Source organism: Culex pipiens, chromosome 2, assembly GCF_016801865.2.
Source record: "Culex pipiens pallens isolate TS chromosome 2, TS_CPP_V2, whole genome shotgun sequence".
Classification (NCBI taxonomy): domain Eukaryota; kingdom Metazoa; phylum Arthropoda; class Insecta; order Diptera; family Culicidae; genus Culex; species Culex pipiens.
In genome coordinates this window covers 138,814,160-138,841,107 of record NC_068938.1, presented here as the reverse complement: position 1 = coordinate 138,841,107, position 26,948 = coordinate 138,814,160, and the positions used below count along the sequence as shown (strand labels likewise).

At 40.4% G+C, this 26,948-nt stretch overlaps 1 protein-coding gene across 1 annotated transcript; it reads right to left on the bottom strand.

Moving 5' to 3' along the window:
- Positions 1-149: 149 nt before the first annotated feature.
- LOC120431246 (uncharacterized) lies at positions 150-26,524 on the bottom strand. The gene is made up of 8 exons (XM_039596384.2): positions 26,304-26,524; positions 26,101-26,219; positions 24,972-26,025; positions 15,701-19,307; positions 8,427-9,295; positions 7,158-8,359; positions 671-1,165; positions 150-610 (listed from the first exon to the last, which is right to left on the bottom strand). Exons 1-8 carry the CDS (start codon positions 26,328-26,330, stop codon positions 352-354), a joined length of 7,632 nt encoding a protein of 2,543 aa, XP_039452318.1. The 5' UTR covers positions 26,331-26,524; the 3' UTR covers positions 150-351.
- Between the last annotated feature and the right edge of the window lie 424 nt (positions 26,525-26,948).

Here is a 26,948-nt window from a genome sequence, read left to right as displayed (position 1 = left end):
ACAACGCGGAAGTTGCATACAAAGCAGCAGCAGGTTCATCGATGCGCCCAAGCAGAACGTTTTGGCGAGACAAAGCCAATGCTTATACAATTAGCGGGGTTTTCCAGAGGACGGTTCTTTCGAGCTAGGAAAGGGGACAACGGTTCGAGTTTTCCTCAAAACAAGTTTTTTTTTTTTACCTAAAAAACGAATCCATAGATCCAACGTCCACGCCGAGCTACTAAATACTTTGACTTAGGGTTAAGACTGTGTAAAAGTCGTTATCAAAATTGGTAGAATAGAAGAAGCAAAAAAAAACTCATGTACAATATACTACAATTGCGTAAAACGAAGAGATTTGTGTTTTGTTGTTCAGCACTCGAGCGCCAACTTTTCCACGTTCCACAGCAGACACTCCAGAAAGACCAGTCCCTGGAGGCCACTCTTGCCGCACTGCTGCTCGGTGGGAAACAAACTCGCGCAGTGCTGATGCAGGTCCGAGCGGTGAAAGCTCACCGAGCTGCGCTCTATCCGGTCGATCGCGTCAAACTGAACATCCAGCCGGTTCCAGTGGACGGTCTGCCCGTGCTGGTACTCGAAGTACTTGCTGATCCGTAACCGGCGGTCCGTCCTGAAAATTGAAAACCCTTCATTAGTTTCGGCTACCTTTAAGACTTTAAAGTTTCCTCACCCAAACTCCTCCAGCACGGCGCCGTTGTTCTTGACGATCCGCCACAGCGCGTCCACCTTGCCCAGCACCTGCTCGACCAGCGTGTCCAGATGCACCACCAGGCTCATCAAGTGGCCCGTACCGGTGCACATCGAGCTCAGCACGTCCCGCACGTTCTTCGGTCCAATCTCCATAAACTCGGCGTGCGCCGCGAGCAACCTCGTCGACGGAACGGCTTGCCGCCAGCACTCGACCAGTTCCAACCGCTCGATGCGGTCGTGGTGGCCACAGTCGGAGGGAATTTTCTGCAGGTGGATTATGAGTTTGAGGGTGCGAAGCGTTCGATGTCGCAGGTAGAGACGCCTTTCGGATGCTTCGCACGATGAGTCCAGGAACCAGCGGAAACCTTGCGTTTCGAGGCGATTTCGGACGAGGGTGGTGGAGCTGGGCGTTGCTGGTAGGTGGCACGGGGTGAAGACTTCCGAGGAAGAGGTGGGGGCGTCGCTGAGGGTGGTTCTGTGAAGAGAGAGAGACATATTGAAATCGTAAAATTAGTTGTTCTTATTACCAAATTTTTAATGATTATATACTGAGTATGTACTTTTTTCTTTGACATTTTTTCACATTTTTATAAATCTAAGGTTTTAACTCAATCATAAAGCTCACTCATTAGCCAAACTCACTAAATTGTCACATCAAATTCACTCACTCACTCACAAAACTCACTCTCTCGCCAAATTCACTAACCAATCTCACTCAATCATTAAACTCACACATCAAAATTACTTAGTTATCAAATTTACTTACTAATCAAATTTATGCATCAAATTTATTAAATCGCTAAACAATCTCATTGAAGCGCAACGTTCACTAACTCACCAAACTTAGTTGCTCATCAAACACTATCCATTATTAAACTCTTAAACTCACTCAATCTTCAGAATCACTCAATCTTTAAACTCACTCAATCTTCAAACTTACTCAATCCTTAAACTCACTCAACCTTTGAACTCACTCAATATTTAAACTCACTCAATCTTCAAACTCACTCTCAATCTCCAAACTCACTCAATCTTAAAACTCACTCACTCGCCAATCTTACTCACACAATCATCAAACTCACGCACCTACTCAATTGTCAAATTCACTCACTCACCAAACTCAATAATCAAATTCATTAATTCACTCATCACAGCAGGGTTGCGAATGAGCGAGCGAGCCAGAAGCCGTGCTCGCTCATTCATGAGCATGAGGACTTAACAGGTAGCTCGTGCTCGCTCATGCTCATCGCATGCGCTCGCGCTCAATGAGCGCTCATCAGCATATCAGGTAGATTTTTAGTATTGTTGATGAATCTGGCACAGGCCAATTGAATTGCCACTTTTGAAGATAATTTCATCGCGAAAAAGGGACATGAACTCATCAAAGTTGCATTGCTAATTTAATTTTGATTAACCGCGGTAAATTTTCAAGAAATCATTCGTTGGCGTCGAACTATCAAACATTGATCGCGGTGGATTGCGGGGGATACTTTTCTACCACAGTTTTTTGTGTGATCAATGTGATAATGTAAATGCTTTGGTGGATTTTTGTTAATTCGAAATATTTCAAGAAAATTTACCGCGGTTAACCAAAATCAAATTAACAATGAAACTTTAATGTTGTCAGCCTATATTTTTTTCAGAGTTTGATAATTTAGAAAACTAGTTTTGATTAAATTCCCGATAAATGAAAAATGGCTGACTCGCAATTAAGGTGTCTTAATTTGCTAAGAATCCCAGACACTCTTTTTAGCTTATTTCACTTTCAAATTTAGAGTAAACTGTCAAGGAACGGAATTTTTAGTTTTTAAATAAACTATAAATAGGATGGTAATCGATTTTTTTTATATTAAAACATGTTTTTACTTGTGAGCACGCTCATTTCTCATTTATTTATTTGGATCGACTCCAGCATATAAATAAGATAATTGATGTGAAAATTATCTAAGGCTCAGATTTGACATTTATTGCATGCAAAATTATTTACAAATAATTGACTAAACAAGATGAGGTGCCCAGGAATGAAAACATGACAAAACGTATTACCAAGAAAACATATTTGTGTTATTTACTTAAAAGATACTTTTCAGCTTTATTAAATAGTTCACTTTCACGTGTCACTCTATTATCAACTTTTTTTTATTAATCGAATTATTTCTACACATTAAAAAAAGTGTACATTTGGATGGTGTAATTTTGTAAGGTTGAATATTACCTCTTGAATGTTATAATTTTACCTTGATTTAGACTGAAAAAGTTGCATTACACCAGAAAAGTGGTAAAATTACACATTTTCAGAAGTAAAATTACGCATTTTTCTAATATAAAAGACGCACTTCCCAGATGTAATATTTCTATGGTTTTTTACTGTGTACAGATCTTAATGTAACACCTTAACCCCTTAACTCCGACTCCAAAAAAAGTTTCAAAACAGAAAATATGACAAATAACTTCATCCAATATTATTAGGATTAGCCTATTCAAGCCTCCATTTGAAAAAAAACAACTTCGAAGCTCTGCTGAAAAAAAAAGTTATTATCGTTTACCCGGCACAGGTAAAAAAAATACCGCTCATTTTGCTCAATGAGCAAAAATGAGCGCGAGCGCGAGCAATGAGCATTTTCGCTGATAAAATAAATGAGCAAACACGAGCACGAGCAAACGTGAGCTAGCTCGCGTCGCGCTCCTCCTCACGAATGAGCGAAAAATGCTCGCTCATGAGCGGATGAGCGCTCAAAATCGCAACACTGCATCACAGTCTACTTATTCCCAAATATATTTTTTTGTCCACAGATTGCAATGAAAACAACGGCATTTCAAGCAAAACAATATAAATGTGCTATGGACGATTAGTGTAAACAAGGTTTGTTTACAATTTGGCTCTGTTTTTTTCTGTTTCTACAATATTTTGTCTTTAATGTTGGTGGCACCCAAGGTTGTTAATCGATAAAATTATCGTCGATAATATTATTGCGCATTTTGCACTTTACTAGAGTCTTGCCTCAATAATTTCGTCACAGTACCTTTTTATCACAGTGATTTTTCATCGCACTTCCTGAGCTTACCATAGCAACTTTGTTTTTGCTTGTTTTGAATTTCCAATTACGACAGATTTTGTAAAAGAGAGCTTGTTTATTTCAGTGAAAGAACTAGTGGAATCTACTACAAATGTAATGAAATCAGCGTGATTAGAACCGCTGTCTGAGTTCTTGAAGAATCCCGTCGTAAATTGCAGTGGTTTTGGTATTTTAAAGCTTAATAAATGTGTTCGTGTTCAAGGCTTATCACATGATTTATTTCAGACCAGTGACCAGTGCCCTTCAAGGGCAAATGTCCAGGGAACTTCTTGACGACCTCCTGTCCTGTAAGATCCTCCAGTCTTATTACGGTTCTGTGAAGCAGAACCATTCCTTTCGGATAAGATGAAATCCCAAATTCAAGATGGTTCGAAGAAGACGATTACGACCGCTTGGTCCGGCTGGGGAATTCTGGTCTAATAAAGTCAATATACAGATTTATTTCGTCCAAAATGTATTGGTTTTTTTTTATTATAATATTGCTGAATTTACAGCCAAATCCACATAATTTCAATTATCCTTCACCCTAAACTGGGCAGCAATCGTTCGAGTAATGGCATCGTTTACGGACTCAGCGAACACAGCTCGAGGTGGCCGATAGAATTATGCCCTCGTGCTTATTAGAAGAAAAAAAATAACCCGTCAAAAAACCTCGTATGTTTCAACTATGAGAATCGAGCCAGCAACCTTTAACAGACCATCTAAATGACTTAACTGCCTCGGCCACCACAGCTTGGTGACTAGATTGTGGTCCAAAGTCGATGCATTACACTTGTTTTGTTTTGATGGTGTGATGGAAAATCAGTTTGCCAACTGTGATGAAAATTTTCCCGCAGCACTCTACTGCGGTGCAAAGTGCGCAAAGTTGACAGTTCTCAGTCCTGCAAAGCAGTGTGATGAAAAAATCTAGGCCTAGCACGATTGACACAAAACTCTAGGAATTGCTGCAAGGCGCAATATCGTCTCGGGACGATAACGATAACACTGACCTACAAAAAAATACAAAAATGACTGCGCAGGCTCAACTCGAGGGGAAGCATAAACTTTAAAGGCCCAAAAACACGTGCACTTTGAATTTTTCAAAAATATTTAGACGGGGCCGAATGGTTTTTCACTAAAGTTTGTATGGAGAATTAGGGCGGTTCGTCGCTGTTGGATCCAACTAATCCAGAAATTGCATGCAATATGTGGGACTAGCGAACAGCACTTCAACCTTATCATGTTAAATTTTCAATCCTTTCACTAAGAATATATTTTTTGAAAATATACAAAGTCTTAATATGTACTCAAAATTGTTCACAAAATACCGTATTTTTTCGAAAATACTCAAATTTTCATAATTTGCAATATGGGTATCAAACGAAGCGAAATTTTGTATGCTTTTTTCAATTTATTAGAGTTTTTTCAGAAAATACGAAAATTTTCACAAAATACTGTTTTTTTTTTCAAAAATACTCAAATTTTCATAATTTGCAATATGGGTATCAAACTTAGCGAAATTTTGTATGCTTTTTCAATTTACTATAGTTTTTTTTTTAAATTCTAACATTATGCATATGGGAATCAAACGAAGCGAAATTTTGCATGCTTCATACATACATTCAAATTGTGTATGCTTCATATCATACAAAATTTTGCGTCGTTTGATACCCATATTGCAAATAAAAAAAAATGAGTATTTTCGAAAAAATACGGTATTTTGTGATTTTTTTTTTGTATTTTACAAAAAATAACTAATAAGGTGAAAAAAGCATACAAAATTTCGCTTTGTTTGCAAATTATGAAAATTTGAATATTTTCGAAAAAAATACGATAATTTGTGAAAATTTTAGGTCTTTTTTAAAAAAATCTCGAATAAAGTTAAAGAGTATGCAAAATTTCGCTTTGTTTGATACCCATATTGCAAATTATAAAATTTTAGTACTTTGAAAAAATACGTTATTTTGTGAATTTTGAGTACATATTTATAGAACTTTTTTTTTAATTTTTCCTTCTCTTGCCAAATCCATTGTTAGAATATCCAATTACATCAAAATGAATTATAGTTCAAATCATAGTTGGAAGGAACTCCAAAACTCTGTTAGGGTTATAAGAAATACGAAATTGTAAATTGATTATTTACTAATAAAATAAATTGAATTGAAAAAAAAAATAATTAAGTACATATTTAACTTTGAAACATACTTCATTTTCTAAAAATATATTCTTCGTGAAAGCATTAAATAATATATCGAAATAACGATAGCGATAACAATAGATTATCGTTATCGTCCCTGACGATAACGATAGAACTATCGTTATCGTCCCGACAGTAACGATAGAATTATCGTTATCGTTATCGAGCCTCGATAATTTTATCGTTAACTTGGTTGCATCTTCAATTTTTATAATGTTGATAAAAATATGTTTCGACTGCAAAAAAATAAATCAAAGCGGTTGCCAATAATAGGTTGAATAAATACAAGTCGAAAGGAGAAATGTTCAAAAGGCCGAATTGTCAAAAGTTAAAATGGACAAAATTCCAACGGACAAAAGGTTGAATGGACAAAATGTCAATACAAGGTCGAATGAACAAAAGGTCGATTTTACACAACTGGGCAAAAAGTCGAACGTACAAAAGGTCGAATAGACAAAAAGTCGAATGGTCCAAAGGTCGAAAGGCCGAATTGATAAAAGTTCGAATAAACAAAAGGTCAAATATACACAAAATCAACTGATTAAAAGGTCAAACGTACAAAATGTCGAATAGACAAAAAGTCGAATGGTCAAAAGGTCGAATGGACCAAAGGTCGAAAGGCCGAATTGATAAAAGGTCGAATAAACAAAAGAACAAATATACACAAAATTAACTGAACAAAAGGTCGAACGTACAAAAGATCGAATAGACAAAAAAATAACTGAACAAAAGGTCGAACGTACAAAAGATCGAATAGACAAAAAATCGAATGGTCAAACGGTCGAATGGACCAATGGTCGAATAAACAAAAGGTCGAATTTGCACAAGATCAACTGGACAAAATGTCGAACGTTTAAAAGTTCGAATAGACAAAAAGTCGAATGGTCAAAAGGTCGGATTGATAGAAGTTTGGATAAACAAAATGTCGTAATTACACAAGATCAACTGTACAAAAGGTCGAACGTACAAAAAGTCGAATTTACACAAAATCAACTGAACAAAAGGTCGAACGTACAAACGATCGAGTAGATAAAAGTTCGAATAAACAAAAGGTTGAATATACGAAAAATCAACTGGACAAAATGACGAATAAACAGCAAGTTGAAAGGTCAAAAAGTCAAATTGATAAAAGTTAGAATGAAAAAACAAAAAAGTTTGAAACGAAAATGTTAGTTTTATGTGTTAGTTTCAGATATAATACCCAACCCACTCACCTCAAAAAGTTCTCGCTCAGGAACCAAATCGAGGGCACCTCCGGCAGCTGTCCCGCCGCCCCCGTCAACCCTCGCTCCAAACACTGCGGCAACGGCAACGCCTCCTTCATGGGCCTCCCCAGAATCTCCCGGATCCGCTCGTCCAGCGGCAAATCGCCTGCCTTCGTAACATCAACCACCGACTCCAGAATCCGCCCAAAGTTCGTCTCCCACGCTTCGCGAACCGTCTCCACCGTTTCCTGCCGCACCGCGGCCATCGTCCTCCTCGGTCTCTGCGGCAGTTGCTTTGCGGCCGTCACTTCGTGGTTGAGTTCGTACATCACTTCGCTGGCTACGGTCGAGTTGAGGACCAGCGATTCACGCGATTTGCGGATTCGTTTCGGGAGGTCGGCCAGGGTTAGGCGGAGTTGGGCCGGGGTTGGTTTGGTTTCGGTGATCGAGTCGTCGCTGATGACGATGCACGAGGTGCTGCCGAGCTGGTCCACGTTCAGCGTCAGGTTGCCGTACTCGCGGTAGATGCTGTTGTCGTACTTGGACGTGGACGCCCTGGTTGTGGTTGTTGTTCGCGAGCTACTGCTTTCTTGCGCGGTAGGTGACGCCACCACCAGGGAAATGTTGGACTCGTTCGCCAGCATGTCGCTCTCTTCCACGATGAACACGGACGGGTCGAAGCGGCTTTCCTCGGGGGTGTACGTTTCGTTCGCCTCGACGATCGTGTCGCACTCTTTTTTGATCGTGACCGTTTCCAGCTCCAGCTCCGGTTGGAACGTGACTCTTCTTAGTGACTTTCGGGGAGGTTTGTCCTCTTCGGTCACCGTCAGCGGATCCTTGGCCGGCGTTGGAACGGCGACCGTTTTCCGCTTCTTCAACGGGTAATCGTCGGAAAGGGAGACATTTAACGGATCGTTCTCCTCTTGCTCAAGTAGTACGGACTTGGAGATCTGCGAAAGGAGTCGTTTCTGCTGCTGCTGCGGCCAAGCCGCAGTCGTCTGCTCGAGTTCGTCAATGTCGATGAATTTGAGCGTTTTGAGGCCGGCCGCCGTTTGGTTCACGTCCAGGTGCATCATCGTAGACTGTTCGGAGATTGGTGGGCCCACCGGGACTTCTCGCTCCTCTAGTACTGGGTTAGTTTCCGCGTCGTAGAACTCGTCCTCTTCGCTGGCGTTGAGATTCGTGGGTTCCGACTCGATAGGAACTTCGATCTGTAGAAATTAGATAGATATTAAGCTTGTATTTACAATTTCTTCAAGAATCGCAGCTAATACATACCTTTTCATCCTCCTCCACACCTTTCTCCTCACTCTCCGGAGTTCCCCCCTCCATCACCGTCACCCCGGACATGTCCATATCCACGCTCTGCCGGTTGAAAATGCTCCCCCGACTTCGCCGCGCCACCGGGATCAAGCTCGTCTTCCTGGGCGTCTCCTGAATCACCGACGTCGGAACCGACGGCACCGCAACATCCACCGGTTGCAGTATCGACGGTTCCGTCACCTCCTTCAGCAGCGCAAACGAGCTAACATCCCCCACCAGTATCGAAACCGGCCGAGCCGGCCGACACAACCGACTCGTGTCCGCCAGCCCAGAAATCTCACTCAACTCATCCATCGGCACGCGAACCACCCCGGGAAACATCCGTCCTCCCTGCGGCACCAGCCCATCCGTAGTGTTAAGCTCTTCCGGAACCAGCGACTTCCCGGCGGGACCGTTCCGCCCAACCGGGACCATTCGATAAGCGGGAATAACGGCCGAACTTCTTAAGACACGATCCTCCGGCAGGGCCGGCATCGTAAACGAAAAGTCCGACTTGTCTTCCTGCTTCAGCTCAACCGTTAACGATTCTTCGTAGTCCTGGTCCGACGGGCAAGGCGACGCGGTCTGCTCCAATTTGAACGGTCGCTGCGGTTGTTGGAACGATTCTTCGGTGATACCCTCGGACAGCATGATAGTACGGCGCGGCGGATGGTGCTGCTGTTGGTGTGAAACCTCGGCTTTCCGGGGAGTGGATTTGATCACCGAAACCTCCATCGATTGCTGCATCAGCGATTGTTCCATGTCCTGTGGCGCGAGGATGGTTTGGCGGGAACGGATTGGTTGCGACAGGACGATGGCGTGGTTGACGGCTTCCGGGGAAGGAGCTGAAACGAAAAGCAATTTTAGTCTAATGTTATTTCTTTATTTTAATTTATATTATTTAAAAAAATAATAGATTTTCTGTTTCCAGCCTCTGAAGAAATTCTGCAAACAACAAAAGTAACTTTTCTGCCGAGCGTTCCCGTACTTTTCTGTATATATCTCATGTTGTCTCTGTTTGAGAGCCAGTACGGACCTCCCGAGAAATGGGATCAGGAAATAGCTTTACGAACAGCAGCGGACAAAAGGACAGATTTTTGCCTTCCTCACCTCAATGAGGAAAGGCTATAAAATCACTCGAAAAACGAACTTCTTAATTTGACCTCCTAGACCCACCTTCATGTATACATACACAGCAAATTCTGATGTTCGTTTTCAGTTAATATTTACTGAAAACTGCACTACTGAAATTTTCAGTTAGTTTTTCGCTGAACTTCAGTAAAAATTTGTATGGAGCTGTCAAAGTTTGCTGAAATTTCAGCAAGTTTTCATTTACTGAAAATTTCAGTAGTGCAGATTTCAGTTAATTTAACTGAATTCAGTAATGAGAAATTGGTGACTCAGAATCAAATTCTGAGCAAATGTCTGTGCGGGAGGTTGGATGTTGATCAAAATAATTGCACTTGATTATCTCGGGACTGGCTGAACCGATTTTGTCCGTTTTGGCCGCATTCGATCCGTCTTTGGGTCCCCTAAGTCACTATCTATAAATGGTGATGTTTAGTTAAGTACTTCAAAAGTTATCTTTAAAAAACGATTTTGACTAAAGTTCCAAAGATTTTTGATTTGATTTGATGTGATAACCAACAGGGCCACAAGGATGACCTATGTAGCGGTTGCCTAGAATTACAGTGGCTCAGACTTAAAGGGAGCATCTTCAAATTACTGCCGTATGAAGGGCCAAAAGGGGGTGGTTGGACGCGAACAAGCAAAATCACTCACGGTGTCCACAGGGGAAGAGAATCTCCTTCCGACAGTAACCTCCAATAACTCCGAAAAAATCTGACAAAGCTGAAAAACAGGGCTCGCACCCTGTTGGGGGCCTAAAAGGGCGCGGCATACAGCTGGAAACTGACAGAGGTCAATAGATGTAGTAATTAGACAATCCATTAGAATTGTATAATTAATAAACTATTTCCCCCTTGCGACGTAGTTCTGGTCTTCCACTATCCACATCCAGTCTCCGCCATTACAGCATACTGTCCACTGCCCTGATGCTCCCTCCCCGATCCCCGGCTTTGATTCTAACTACTGATGAAAAGGAAAATCATAGTTGAGAAAAGGTCAATGCGGATGGAGAGCAAATCGAGCTCAGTATCCCCTCACAAAGACTGGTAGTAAGTGTGAAAAAAACAATGAAAAATAAAAAGAAAGACAAGACGAAAAATGAAAAGATAGTGTGTCAATGCGGATGGATCGATGATCCCCTCACAAAGACATAAGAGAGTAAGATGGTAGAGAAAGCAAATGAAGAATAGAAAATCAAGAAAAAGAAATAGTCAATCAGATGGAGAGCTGCGCGAGCTCAGTATGGATATAGAAGATAAAAAAAATATGGCAAACAATTATGGAAAGCTCTCACCAAACAGTACATCTTCCGCAAACAGCTCAAATCTTCAATAAATTTTTCATGTTTCAGTTCCCTGCAACTAGCTGGTTAATCCCGCTCGCATGCCCGAGATAAGCCGGTTCCCGCTTAAGCTGGATCAGCTTGCCACCGTTCCACTCGTAATCCGCGCCATCAGCCTTATTTTTCTCCTTTCGTAGGAACTTGCCACTCAGCTGACACGGTGGTAACAGAATCTCCCCGCTGCGACTGCGCCCACGTACTAATCCGCGCTCTTCGGCTCCGATGTTCTTGCGTTTCCGAGATTTTGACTTTGATGGGAACCGTTGCCTCGTTCTCTGCGCTCGTTATCTTCCCAATCCGGGCCAGGTCCAGCAGGCTTTCGGTAGTTTATTTCCCTGTTCCAACCTATCAGCATCCTGGTATCCGACGGCCACCGCGTTTTATGCCGGTTCCGCAGCCATTCCGGAATGAGCCACATCTTCGATTTAACCGTCTTCCGGGCTCCAGCACCACCGCGATCCATCCAGTCCGGATGTGAAAAATGTGCAAGCTTTGCATTTATTTTCTTTTAATTTAACTTTTTCAATAAAAAATATTAGAATTAAAAAAACTGTGACAGCAAAAAAACATTTTGCGTCCGCGCGCCCCGATTACTACGATGATATATCAGTAGTCGTTGGACTAAACATACTTTAAAAATATCTTTTGACTAAAGTTCCAAAGATTGCAAAAAAAGTGGTTTTTGTAAGGAAACCCGCCATGGTCTACATTTTTAGAAAGGTATTTGAAAAACCTTTCCAACGCGTCCAAAATGTTGAAGATCTGACCACCCTATCAAAAGTTGTTAGCACTTAAGTGTTTTTTTATACACTTTTTGAGGCCGGATCTCAAAAATTTTGATGAAAAGGTTGTCCGGATCTATCATACGACCCATCGTTAGATAGGTAATCAAAAAACCTTTCCAACGAGCCCAAAAGATTGAAGATCTGACAACGCTATCAAAAGTTATGAGCAATTGTGCAAAAATATAATTTTGACAGATACAAAAATGGGTGAACATTGCAAAAGATCCGGCTGAGGCAGCACTGAGCTTTATGGAATCGGTCTCGTTAGCCCAAGCTTTCTTCATGCTATGGCTTTTTATGGCAGAAACGTAAGGAACGCTTTGTAGCATTTTGTTTGCATGTATTCAGGCGCATTTGAATACAAGCAGAAACCGTTTTCAATTGATTTTAGGAGGAAGGCACCAATCACTTTGGTGGTTTAAAGTAACGTTTTTTTCTCAGAATAAATTAAAAAAGAGAGAATGCCATGATCAATAAAAAATGGAAATTGAATTATAAAAAAAAATCAAACATTTAGAAGAAAAAAAAGCTAAAATGAAACATATAACAATTTAGAAAAACTTAACAAAAAATACAGTATTCTAAAATTTAAAAGTTTTAGCATGAGCATGAGCATGAGAGACCACCCATGGTTGCCCCTCCATTGCTGAACAGAACCGTAATATCCTTTCAGCACGACCGATCATAGGCTTCTGCGATCTAGTGGTGTTTCCCTTATCAACAGCATGTATGAATGCGCCGAAAAGATAAAACACCATGATTGCTAAAACTAGATCAGTTGCGAATAGGTAACAGTCATTGGCCACCAACGGCGCCCGCCATGTCAGTTTGTAGATCTCGATTTTAAGGGACGGGAATGTTAGTTAGCGCAGGTTGCTACTAGGGCAGCTGATTTACTCTGTTAGAATTCTAAAATTTAAAAGTTTGTAAAGAAACCTAAAAATTTTAAAATTCGGAAACTTCGGCAACCATAAAAACAAAGATATTTTCAGGGTGACCACTCAAATCCCATTTTGAAATTCCCGACTTTTTCTCGACTTTTCCAGAATCTCAAATAATGGGCATTTCTTATCTAAAGAATGATTTCAAACAAAAAAAACTCTTTGTAAAAGGTCAACATCAACCATAAAAAAACTAAATGAATTTGAAAAAATAAACCTATTGACAAATTGAGAAGTTCTTTAAAAAAAACTTAAAAATGGAAAGACTTGAACTTTTTTGTGAGCATGGGTAAATTACTCTACATAAAGCTTGATTTTCAGTTATTGGAAAATTTTGAAATTTGGAAAAAAAATATTTGAAATGACTAAATGAATTTAGTTCAACAATTAAAAATATGTACAACAAAAAAAAACATTGCCAAACTCAAGTTGGAATCTTTTTTCAAATATTTAATCGATGTGATAAAATGAAACACAATCCTACGTTTATGCTAGCCATGATCGTTAAAATTAGGCTCATTTTTTTTTTTTTTTTGTAGTTGTTTTAAGTTAGAGTAAGAATAAGGGGTAATGTTTGATAAACAAAAAAAACTTATGATTCATAAAAAATAATATAAAAATCTGTTTCAAATACTTCCAGTGTTATTAGGATGTATATTAGGATTTTTTATGTTTTAAAATACCTTTTCATTGTCAAATAGGAAAGGAGCCCTAAATTTAAATTAAGTTCCTAAAGACGATTTGATTGAATTTAATTTGAAAATTGTACAAAATTATTCAAGAATTAGATTTTGTAGGTATGTTTGGGATTCCCGGTTTTTCCCGACGTTCTGACAAAAAAAAACACAAATTCCGGACTTTTCCCGATTTTTGGCAGATTTTAGCGAATTCCCGACTTTTCCGACTTGAGTGGCCACCCTGTTATTGCGAAAAAATGGTCAAATTTGGAAATTTAAAAACTGAGATACTCAAATTCAATCCTCTAAAATAAAAAAAAATTGAGTTATCAAAAAATCTATTTTTTTAATAAAAAAAAACGCAAATAAAAAAACCTATTTAAAAATTTTAATTTGAGAACCTTAAATAACTGAAATTTAAAAATTCATAGTTCTACAAGCCTTACCCGACAAACTTCGTTCTGCCTTTTTTTTCTTTTGTTGACGTTTTTAACTCTTTTGCTTATTCAGCCTCCTGTGATTGAAACTTGATTATTAGTAACTTTTCCCATACAATCGGCAGATTTTCCGGAATCGGTTTCAAAGTGGCCGAAGTTGTAACTTTTGGCGTAAGAACCTTCCTTGGACTTATACGAACCCAACGCAACAAAGAGCACCTCGATCCGACGTTCCGTGTTGAATTGATTCGCGTTCGAACAAAACCGCCGAAATTTTTTATATATATAGATAATATCAGTAAAATTCAAAAAATATTAATTTAAAAAAATTAACAGTTCGAAAATCAAAATTTAAAAATTCAAGGATTTGAAAAATTAAATAATGTTTGTTAACATTAATGAATGTTTGTTCTCGATTACACAGTTCAACAAAAAATCAAATGTTTCTTGTCTCTGAGACGAGAATATGTGTTCCTAGTAGATTTTTGCCTGCTGAATCCGAATCCGGGTCCAGAATTGCTCCAAATGGTCCCAATTTTGAGATACACCCGTTTGAAATGTTAGTTTAGGCCAAAATTAGCTACTTTGTCGACTATTTTACAAAAGAACTATTGAATAAACAAATAAACCAATACATGTATCTTAAAGTTCACGTTCTCCCCTTTCTGAAACACCCCTGGTTTTCAAAATTTGATTGTTTCTACGCATATTTATAGCCATTTTAAAATTAGAATTTGACTTGCATGCAAGTTGGAAAAACTTGAATGAGAACCAACTGAAAATATAATTTTAAAATGGCTATAAATATGCGTAGATACAATCAAATTTTAAAAACCAGGGGTGTTTCAGAAAGGGGAAAACGTGAACTTTAAGATACTGGTTTATTTGATTATTCAATAGTTCTTTTGTAAAATATTCGACAAAGTAGCTAATTTTGGCCTAAACTAACATTTCAAACGGGTGTATCTCAAAATTGGGACCATTTGGAGCAATTCTGGACCCGGATTCGGATTCAGCAGGCAAAAATCTACTAGGAACACATATTCTCGTCTCAGAGACAAAATCTTGTTGGACTGTGTTATCCGCAGACCTCGCCAATTTCACCGAATCACGATTTTTTTTTACAAAAATTGCGTCTCTTACCTTAAATAAGACTCCAAAAATGCTCCAAAGTTGTCGGTATTTAAGAATAATTAAGTCCTAACAGTGAGCTGACCACAAAGGGTTGCTTTTTCAATCAATTTTGAAAAATAACTCCGCGGCCTTCTTGACAGAAAATTATCTTGCTTGACAGCTTATTCCAAGGGGACCATAGTTGACATGTGGTATAAAGATGTCATTTTTTTGTTTGTTTTGCGTTATAATAAAGAAAAAGTTATCAAAAAAGGGTTTTAAGCGTAATTTTTATCACTCTACCTAATCAAGTTATAGGGATTTCAATACTTTGAGAATTAAGGAATTTAAAAATTTAAGAATTGAGAAATTTAGGAATTTTAGAACTTAAGGGATATAAGAATTTGAGAATTGAAAAATTTAAAAATTGCAAGAGTACTTATTCAAAACTACAAATGCGCCAAGTTAGTAAATCAGCTGAGGTTTTTTTGAAAATTTAATTATTTGTTGGTCATTTTCGTCTTTCAATGATTAGAGAAACGGAAATTACAATTTTTCAAAAGTTTTATTCAAAAGCTGATAAGCTCCAAACAATTGGTTGAAATTCATTCAATACTAGAAAAACTGTCGGCCAGCAGGAAGTTTGAAGACTCTCAGGAAAAAAAAGGATAATGAACAAAGAAATTAGGGGAAAATTTGGTATGTTTGGCAGGTTATTGACTCGGTCCTAGCTCTGCCCGATTGCAACTTCTCACTACTCTTTTCGGAGCAAAATTCTTCATGCATTTCTCTAATATAAATAAGAAAATCAAAATAACCCAACTCACCCCTCTCTTTCACCGTACTCGGCTCCTTAAACACTGGCGACTCCACTTCCGCCACCCTCCTCAACCGAAACCCAACGGTGGTCTGCTCCATATCGTCCTCGCAGTAGACCGTCTTGCGAGACTTCACCGCCGCCGCCACCCCCACCTTCTCTACCGCCGCAGGCGGTGGTGTCCTCTTCTGGCGCTCCTCCTCCTCCACCACCAACCGACACCCGTCCGACGTCCGCGCCATCCCCACCGTCGTCTCCTCCATCGACTCCTGGGCGTAGATCGTGTGCCGCGGGCGTGAACTTGCCACCGTCGCAGCGACGGAATGTCGCTTGATCGACTGCTCCAGATTGTAATGGGGCGAGGAGTATGAGGTCGCGACGACCTGCTGCTGCTGGCCGATCGGAACCGTTCCGTAGCCGTCGTCGATGTCGTCGGCGTCGTTGAAGATGGCGGTTTGGCGGGGCCGTTCCACGACCGTCGAGTGGTTCGTGGAGTGGAAGAGGGACGGCGCTTGATGGTCGTCGGCTCGCTGGGGCGATTGGAGGATTGTTTCTTCGATGTGCAGCGGCGATTGGCAGCGGGTTTGATCCATTTCGGCGGGTTGGAAGGTGGTTTGGCGCGACTTTTGCAGATTTGAAATGTTCGAGGAGGTTTTAAGTAGACGAGACGATTCAACGCTGGTTTCGTCCATGTTTTCCGCCGAGAAGCTGGTCTGACGAGATTTTTGGACTTCCTCTCTGAGCGTAGACTTGCTGCGTTGCCACGATTTCGTCGCGACCTCTTCCGAAACGTTTTGTTCAACGCCGGTTTCGTTCATGTCCTGCACGGCAAAGCTCGTGTGGCGCGGAATTCGCGAAGCACGACTATGCTCCAACCTTGAAAGTCTTGTGTTTTGGTCGTCCACTTCCAGTTGATTCCCGAAGTCACGCCTAGTTTGCTCCATTTCCGCTTCCTGGTACACAGTTTGCCGGTTCGATTTCTGAAGATGTTCAACAACCACAGACTTGGCGTGACCGGCCAGCGTTTCGTCCATTTGCTCCACGGCGAAGCTTGTCTGGCGCGACTTTTGAAGAGCTACGCTGGATTTGCTGGTCGCAAATTGAGATCTGCTTAGCTGCCAGGCTGGCGCCGGCGAAGACCTGTCCATTTCAACCTCGCTTCGCCGCAAGTTCGGACTAACTCTTCCAGTCTGGTTCATGTCCTGGACGGCGAAGCTAGTTTGGCGTGATTTCTGCAGCGTTCTGTTGAAAGTCCTAGCAGTTTCGTCGATTTCAAGCTGCTCGACCTTGGACGGGGAACTCCGCGCTCTCGTCTCGTTCATGTCCTGCACGGCAAAGCTTGTCTGGCGCGATTTCTGGAGCGTTCTGGAGACCTTACTCTGCTCTAGCGGATCCGGCCGCAACGATTCGTCCATAGCAACGTGTTGGGCCACTACGGGACTCCGGTTCATCTCCTGCGCGGCGTAGCTTGTCTGGCGTGATTTCTCCAACCCCCTGGAAGATTTGTCAACCTGCTGAATTACGCCGGTTTCGTTAACATCTTGAGCGGTGAAGTTTGTCTGGCGAGATTTCTGAAGCAACCCAGAATCCGCTTCCACCTGTTGGACTGCACTCGGACGCCCGGTCTGGTTCATGTCCTGGACGGCGAAGCTAGTCTGGCGAGACTTGGAAGCTTTACAGGTTTCATGCATTGCTACCTTTTGCTCAATCGGACTTGCGGCTCTTGTTACGTTCATGTTTTGCGCAGCGAAACTAGTCTGTCGAGACTTGCAAAGCGTCCTGGAAGCCTTGCTTTGCTCCAGCGCATCCTGCTGTTGATCAACCGGACTCCCGGTTCTCGTTACATTCATATCCTCCACGGAAAAGCTGGTCTGCCGAGGTTTGGGAAGCGTCCTGGAGCCTTTGCTCTGCTCCAGCGCATCATTCTTGCACGTTTCGTCCATTTTAACGTGTTGAGTCACACTTTGCGGCACGTCAGGACTCGCGGTTCGGTTCATATCTTGCGCGGCAAAGCTGGTTTGTCTAGATTTCTGCAGCATCCTGTTGGCAGTCCTCGCCGTTTCGTCCATTTCTACCGGTTGACCCACAACCTTAGTTTCGTTCATATCCTGCACGGCGAAGCTGGTCTGGCGCGACTTTTGAAGCACCGACTGCTGGTGGACGGCAACAACTCCGCGCGTTTCGTCCATGTTGACCTCGTGAAGTACCGACTTCCGCGAGGGGTTTGGCACTGCGTCAACGCTTCTCCCAATCGGTACCGTTTCGTCCATTTCCGCTTGGTAGCACGTTTGACGCGTCTTGGGTGCAACCGGTTGAACGAAGACTTCCGGCGAAATCAGGTCCTTAATCCGGGTTTCGTCCATGCGATCGGCGTCGTACACAGTGATCCGACTCGGCACCGTCACCGGACTTATGCTGCTGTTCGCCGCCATCGTTTGCTCCATACTGACTGCGTCAGCCATAGTTTGACGAGACTTGGAAACGACCTGCTCCTGCTGCTGCTTTTCAACCGGCGACGGCGTCCGTCTCGTGCGGTCCATGTCACCACTTGCCAGCAGTGTTCCACGATGGCCGGACTTTAGCGACATTCGTCCCGTCACGTCCGGCGAATCCAGCACAATTACCTCATCATCGCCGGACGACAAAATCGTCTTGCGCGATTGACCGTACCGGCGCAGGTCTTCCAGCGATCCGGACCGCGGTTCCAACTTGCTAACCTCGAGCTTCTCGTTGAACAGCATCGTTGGACGAAGATGGTTCAGCTTGACGGCGGGTTCCGTAACGGATTCGTTGACGTCTTCGCTGACAAATACGGTTCCGCGTGTCTTCGGAGCCGAAGGCTCCTCCACAGGACTCGCCATCGACACGTCCAGCGACTGCACGATAGTTTTGCGGGGCTCCGGTTCTTCAATCCGCGTTTGCTCCACCACATCTCCGGAATAGATCGTCACTCGGGGAGGCTGCTTCGGAACCTCAACAGGCTCAGCGCCTGCACTTGTCGATGGAGTCACCTCGCCAAAGTTGAATCCCAACGCGCGTGGCGCAATCCGATGAATCTTCGGCCGGTTCGCCTCAGCCGGCGTCGCCACCGTCGGAACCAAATCCAACCCGATGCTGTTCCGTGCAAACACCAAATCCGCCAAATCAACCTTGACCGTCTCCATCTGCGGCAGCGCCGTGCGCTTCTTCTCCTCCTCCTTTTCACCTGCGAGTTCCATCTGAGCACCAAACACGGTGTGCCGCACCGGGTTCAACCGGCTGGTCGGAACGTCCAACACGATCTTATCCTCGTTCAGTATGGTTTGCCGCGATTGCGACGAGGGCGGCGGGGGCGCCAGAACGTCCATCGGAACGGGTACCGCCAGCGTAATCCGTTTACTGTCGCTGGCCTCCAATTTGACAGGTTCCGACGAAGGAGGACAGTAACTTTCGTCCATTGTGATGTCGGCGGCGTTGCCGCTCGGGATGAACGATGGCCGGGCTCGGCTCAAGGCGTTTGGGGGAAGCAGGACGTCGCTCGGGGATGCTTCCACACTTGGTGGAGGTTTGCGCTGGTGGCGATCGTCGTCGTCGTCGTCATCCGTTTGCATCGGGATGTCCACGTGGTGGGTGGTGTCCTGGAAGGGAGATTGAACCGGTTAAGAGTGACTTAGTAAATTGTGAAAAGGTCATCGTCGTTGACTATTGAAAAGGCAAAACTATCAAATTTAATAACAGTAGATATTTATAAACAGAGCCTACTTCAATATCTTATGTCTGATGCGACACTCTGTAAATTCCATGTTTAAATCACTCGATTCAATTTATCTTTACTACTTACGTATGCATAAATTTGAAAACAAAAAAAAACAATCGACTGCAAAATTTTTATTTCGCTTTATTATTATGTTTGGAAACCAACTAAACCTGAAAAGGCAACCAAATCTTCATTCAAAAGTTTTTAATTTTGCGTCTAAAATTCTCAATCTTCAGCCCACTGTTTTCTGCGCATGTCTGCAACAGATCTACTTTGCCCCTTATAAATAGCCGTGAAGAGTGGTTTTAAATAAGCATCTGCGTTACCGACCATTCGTCGATAAAGATACCAGTTCTGCTTTTCCGATAATTTTACGTAAACCGTGAAGTGGTGTGAATATGGAAAAACACCATCTGTGATGCAGTATTCCAATAAGAATATGGATTTTCTGTTAAGACTGCTTCCAACAGAGTTCTTTTTTGCTTGTTGGTTTGAGATGACAATTTTTTTTTTAATCATTTTATTTTAGTTTCGCTGATTTAACTATTTCTGATTTTTTGAACGTTGAGAACGTTAAAAGTGTTAAGATTTCCTTTAGGAAAAAACAACAATTTTTCACCGAAGAATGGTTCCGAAAAATGAAAGAAATCAGTGTTTGTTCATTCATTTTGAACAACAAGTATGGAAACAATTATAATTTTTTTGCCGTTGCAAACATTTTTCAATTTTTTTTTTATGTTTTATTAATTATTTGGCTCCCTCTCGGGTTTAGTCAGAGTTTAGGGACATCAACTTTAAAAAATATGTGCAACTACCTTTTAGGTTTCTGCGTGAAAAAAATCTTTATCAGGAATCAGGAGATCAGTTCAGCTAAGAATGTTATAACAGTAGGAATCGGTAAAGAAGACTTCAGATCTAAAAGCAAGATAGCACGACAGGGGGATCTATTTTCCCTTTATCGATAAAGCAGGACTCCAATAAAAATTGTGCTGTTCCAGTGCTGCCCGTTTTCACAGTCGTTGTCACGGACACCGCATTTTGATTAATTTAATTTAGGCTTTTAGAAAGCACTTTCTCTAAAAAGTTTAGCAAAGTATAGTGAAAATCCGCGAAATTAATGGAAAAAGAACAGAATTTTCGAAATGAAAACAAACGAGGATTTCTCCTACTTTGAATTATTAAATATTTGAAGTCGATTTTGTTCACATAATTACTGTAATCAAACTATGGTACCTACCAAAATAATAGTTTATTAGTAGTTTTGAAATAACATGGAACACAATTTTAAAAGAAAATTGGTTTTAAAAAATGGATCTGAAAGATTTCCAAGCTTTTTTTTCATTTTCACTTTTGCTTCTATCTGAAAATGTAGTTTTTCGACACAATTATCTTATTTTATAATTTTGCCTTCTTCGCCATAATCTATGCACTTTCTTTTATATATTTTTCAGATCAATGGTGTTTGTCCGGATACTATAAAAAAAAATTGTAAACACTACTTAAAATGTATTGATTTTTTAAAATGATGTAGTTTTTTTGGTGCTACTACTTTAGTGGCTTTCAAATACAAATACAGAAATCAAATACAAATCAACACGAACAAAAAACTCATAACATCGGTTTAAAATTCAAGCAAAACAATGTAAATGGACTAATTTCAAACGAAGAGGCTATCCAGCTCACGTCAGTAACCTAAGTTGATGTTTACATTAGAGTTGTTCTTTACCTTTTCGCAAATCGAATTTTCTCTGTATTTGTTTCTATTTGCAATAATTTTGTACATGCATTCCCTATGTAACAAATGGTACCTTTGGAAAAGTTGCAGATTATGACAAGGTCTTATCAGCAAAAATAAGTACACGGACAAACAAAATTTAACGATTGAAAAATCGTTATCACTTCCCAGTCAAATCAATCCAAATTCTGAAACGGAATCTAATTAAAATCGTATACAAATTCCGTTTCAAACGCAACAACCGGTTCGGTGTTCGAACCGGTTGTTGCGTTTGAAACGGAATTTGTATACGATTTTAATTAGATTCCGTTTCAGAATTCGGATTGATTTGACTGGGTTAAAGTTGAATTCCAAAAATTTTAAATCTTTTTTTTTTTTTTTTTTTTTTTTTTGGGAGGGTGGTCCAGCCGCACATCGTTGATGTTGAAACCTCTAAACTGGGCCCTCGTCCTGTCACGTCCGTCAGTAGTCTTGTCGTACATTATAACTAGAATCAGATCTGCCAATGAATTAGTACACTTCGACCAAATAAACACTGACGCTGTATGGATCTGACTCTAGAATAAATGTACAGTTGTGTGTTATTCATAAGTCCACAATGTTCAATTATTCATTTAAGTCCAAATATTTATTTGCTAACTACTTTGGATTGAAAATCTAAACTTTAATCTAAAATCCTCTAAACTTAATGTTCAAAAGTAAACGTTCCTTTAACTGTTGAAGTAATACTTCTATCAAAAACAATAAAAATTTATGAACTGATATATAAATAGGATAGAAATCGCGATTTGAAAATAGACATGACCATTTACGTCAAAAGATCCGTAGTTCCTCGATTCGCAACAATGGTCAATACAACCATAATCCGAAAACCGTTAGTTCAACAGATCAACGAATTTTGTCCGATATCATTACATTATTGATTGATCGAGACTCTATGGACAATTTGACATAAAAGAATGCCTAGTATTCTACATCTATCAAAGTTTATTGACAGCATTACTCTAACTTAACAATTGCAACTAAATCTATCATCAAATAGATTTGGAAAAGATACAGATTTATTTTAAATGCTAGTGCTAAGCAACAAATCAATTGTACTATCCGGAAGTCCCACCTAAATCCCACATTGTGATAGTGAAAAAGTCACAGAAGCAGCGGTGTCTTGTGCAATTGTGATATTTTCACTATCGGAGAACTACCTAGTTCACGAAGACAGCTTATCGGTCAACGCTTAAGCCCTGGGGCTGCGACAAAGCGAGTTCTCGTAGCATGAAGTGGTGTCCATAGTGCTTATAAAAAAGAATTTTACCCAAATTTTAACTAATGCACTAGGATCAAATCATGCCCCTTGACTTTACAAGGCCCAGGGAATTCCAAAAATTTTAAATCTTACGGACTTAAGCCAAACTTGTTTTTTTTTTGCATGAATTTTGAAGTATTAGGTACTAAACTTGCTGATTTTGAATAGTGCCTTATGCAGGGTGACCACTCAAATCCCATTTTCAAATTCCCGACTTTTCCAGAAACTCAAATAATAGGCATTTCTTATCTAAAGAATGATTTGAAACAAAAAACTTGAAAAAAAGTCAATATCAACCATCGAAAAAATATTTAAATGAATTATGACAAATCAAACTATTGGCAATTTTCGTAAAATCAGAAACTTAATTATTTTTGTTCAGTTGTTTAAAAATGATTTTACAAAGTTCCGTTTTTAATTTTGTAAATTTTTATATTGGATTTTTTAATCCATGTTGATTTAAATAGTTGTGAGTATTAAACAGCTTTTTTTTTTTTTTTTTAATGAAAAATTCAGTTTGGTAAGTTTCCATGTTTCACCCAGGGTGGCCACTCAAGTCGGGAAATCGGGAAAGTCGGGAAAAAGTCGGGTATTTATGATTTTTTGTCAAAAAGTCGGGAATTCCAAGCATCCTTGCTTGAAAATTAATTTTAACTCTTGAATAATTTTGTAATATTTTGTACAATTTTCAATTCTCAATTCTGCTTTAGTAACTAACTTTAAATTTAAGGTTCTTTTCACTATTTCAATATATTTGAGTATCGAAAAGCTGTTTAAGGCATTCAAAATCTTAATAAATATTGGATGCAGTTGACACAGATTTTCATAATATTTTTTATGAATCAAATGATCTCTATTAATTTCTGTTTATCAACAAGAGGTAAAGTTAATGAAAAACTAAATAAAAATAGAGCCTAATGCCCAGCTTAGAGTTATGATTCTATTTTATTTTGTCACATAGATTGAATATTTAAAAACAGATTCCAACTTGAGTTTGGCAATGGTTTTTTTTGTAAATATTTTTAATTGTTTAAATAAATTCATTAAGTAATTCCAAATATATTTTTTCCAAATGTTGCCCTTGAACTTTTTTGTGAATATGGGTAAATTACCTTCTAGAGGTAAAGCTTGATTTTCAGCTTTCGGAAAACTTAAATATTGAATAAAATCCAAAATAGAATAACTTTTTTTCGTTTTAAAAACAAAAAAAAAATATTAATCTGGCAAAAAATAATTCAAAATTTTGAGTTATTGCAAAATTGTTTAAAAATTTGTCTCTTCTGACATTTTGCTTAAAATAAGTGGGAAATATAGGAATTAAATTTTACATTCAGTTATCTTTAACTTGTTGTCATTTGCATTTGATACGAAGTATTCAAAACTATACGTTTGCCAATTTAAAAAAAAATACATAAAAGTTGTAAGTACATATTGACGAACTTTCGATTTTTTTACAAGGACTAATTGTTTGTGTTTCTACTCTGAATCATAATAATGAATTTCCATTTTTGAAGTATTTTTTTTATTTGTTGTTCAGTTTCTGTGTTTATGAAAATTGCCAATAATTGGATTTTTTAAAATCAATTTAGATTTTTTTTCGGTGGTTGATATTGACTTTTCTTATAGAGAGTTTTTTGTTTGAAATCATTCTTTAGATAAGAAATGCCTATTTGAGTTTTCTGGAAAAGTCTGGAAAAAGTCGGGGATTTGAAAATGTGACTTGAGTGGTCACCCTGTTCACCACTTATTTTATGCGAAATGTTTAAAGAGACAAATTCTTTAAACATATTTGCATTAACGTGAATAAAAATTACTTCAGTTTTTTGTAATTTTTTTTTTCATATTTTCAAAACTATATCAAATAACTTTTTTTCATTTTTTTTCATTTAGAACGAATAACAATTGGTTTTTATTTGTTATTTGAGTTTTCTGATAACAAAAAATATCATGAATATCTGTGTCAAATGCATCCAATATTAGGAATTTTAATAATCGCTTAATTCTCAAATAGATTGAAATAATGAAAGGAACCATAAGTTTAAGTTCCTAAGGAAGAATTGAGTGACTTTTTCCCGATTTCCCGACTTGAGTGGCCACCCTGATAACTTATGGAATCTCAAGACGTATCGAATGAGATGGATCGAAAACGATCAAAATTTGTTTAGCCAGTCTAGACATAATTGAGTTACCATTTTTTGCCCACATCCTGAAACACACCAACACAGAATTATACTCAGAACTCTAGGAAAAGTCAAATTAATGGGTACATAACTCTTTTTCGAACAATTTAATAGCTTTTACTCATCGCGGAGAGGGAAGCAAAAAAATCAAAAATTAATTACTTGATAAAATATAAAAGTTTTTCAACCCCACTTTTTTTAAATTTTACCTGTATTTCAGCGAAAAACTTACTACAACAAAACAAAATTGTAACATGCTATTTTGAAAAATTAAAATTGAGGTGAAAATTTAAAAAAAAAATAACAAAAACAAACACAACGACTCACCTTCCCAATAGTCACCTCCATCGCTTCCGGCTCGCTCTCCACCACAATTTCCGCGCCACCTTCACTAACCCGTGTACTGTCCAGCGACACCGTCCTCGAGCCACCGCCCATCGACGGCCTCAACATCTTCGCCACGGTCTGCGTAATTGCCAGCGTCGTGTCCACATCACTGGTCCTCCCGCTCCCTCCACCTCCCCCGCCGGACAGCCTCGGATCGTCAAAGTCCGGCGGCGGTTCCAGACCCTGCTGGAGCATTCGTAGCTTGAGCGCGGCCGCCGGATGCGAGTTCCATGCCTCCGAGATCTCAAACTGACTGTTGTAGAAGGTGTACCGGGGTTGGTTGGGTGGCGGGTCGATTCCGGCGTGCGATGACCACCCGGCGCTGATGTCGGACGTTTGGACGGACTTGTTCCGCCAGGGATTTCCCGGGTTCATGCTGGTGGAGGATGAGGTTTGGAAGAGGATTTTGGCGGGGGCGGCTTCCGGCGGACGAAGGCTGCTTTGCCGGGGTGGTCCGAAAAAGTTGATGTCCGTGTCGTTCGGAGAGGGTTGTTGTTCCGGGATGGTGGCCTCGTTTTTCCGGTCGTTCGAGACGACGTCGTCAATTGTGATGAACATGTTCTGCTTCGGGTGGAAGTAGATTGTCTTGCGCGGGGAGTTGTGCCGGCCGTCGGACACTTTGGCCGGGCTGACGTCCATGGCGCTAGAATCGACCACGAGTTCGGTTTGTTTCTGGGCCAGCACCGGTCTGGGCGGGATATTCAACGGCGCAGGTTCCAAAGTCAATCGATCCGTCACGTTCAACACGCTGGAATTCATCGAAATCTCCGACTTCATCCGGCGTTTTTCCTCCTCGGACACGGACACTGACAGGTTCCAGGCACTGCTGTTGATGCTGTTCCGCCGATTGTCCTCGACATTCTCCTTGTCCTGCCGCGATTCTCCATCATTCACCGTCGTGTCATTAATCGTCACGTGAAGGGGCGTCCCCTCGGCGGACAACTCGTACGAATTGCACCAAATTGTGGCCGTTTCATCGCTTGCGAAGAATTCCCTAAAAATCCGCGTCAAAAAACCGTTAAATCCGAAATTCACCTCCAAAAAAACACAAACATCTTTGTTTACTCACTTGACGGACTTTTTCGGCTTGAACCCGATTCGCTTCGTGACCCGCCCCGTTCCGGTCGTTTCCGTTGGACTCGATTCCAAACTGCCACCGGCGCCCACCGAGGGACGCCTCTTCAGAATCTGCGAAACAAAACACAAACACACTCTCCTTTAGCGATTCTGTCAAAATTTAATTTGCTGCCACTCTTCCAACGGACAACTCACCGAAGACCGTTTGCCCTTGGAGCTCATTTTGTTTTCCCCACAAGCTTAAAATTACACTTTTCACTGGTTCTTCACTATCAATCGCTTTCGTTGCAACTCGCGCCACCGATTTTCACACATTTCACGCACGAAGTTCACTAATTTGCACCCGAAAAAGCGGACGCAAACTTTTGGCTTTGGAAATTCTCTTCTTTCGCTGTTTTTCTACGCGATGCATCTTTTTGCTGCCGAACCGGTTGCTTCAAAAAATAACCGCTTTTGGAGAGGAGGGCGAGCAAGAAAATTGTCAAGCGGTGATGCGATTTCAAGCAAGCGGTTCGGAATGGGATGGGGTGCGAACTGAGACAGTGCTGCCAGATTTGGGGTTCTATCTGTTTTTAGAGATTTTTTGTTATTTTTGTCTATAAAAAAAATTCTTCGAATCACATTACATTTTCTTGAAAGTCAAGTTCGTTACCAATTCAATCTTTAAGGATTCTAGACGTTTGCAGAAAAAAGAAGCTTCTTATTTTTTTTTACTTTAATTTTTTAATGGATAAAAATGGATGAAAATAAACATTTTTGTGCATGTTTCTATTGTGAAATAGGATCCTAAAGTCCTATGTAAATTTTTATGTACAGCGATTTAAAAATACGCTTGAAAAA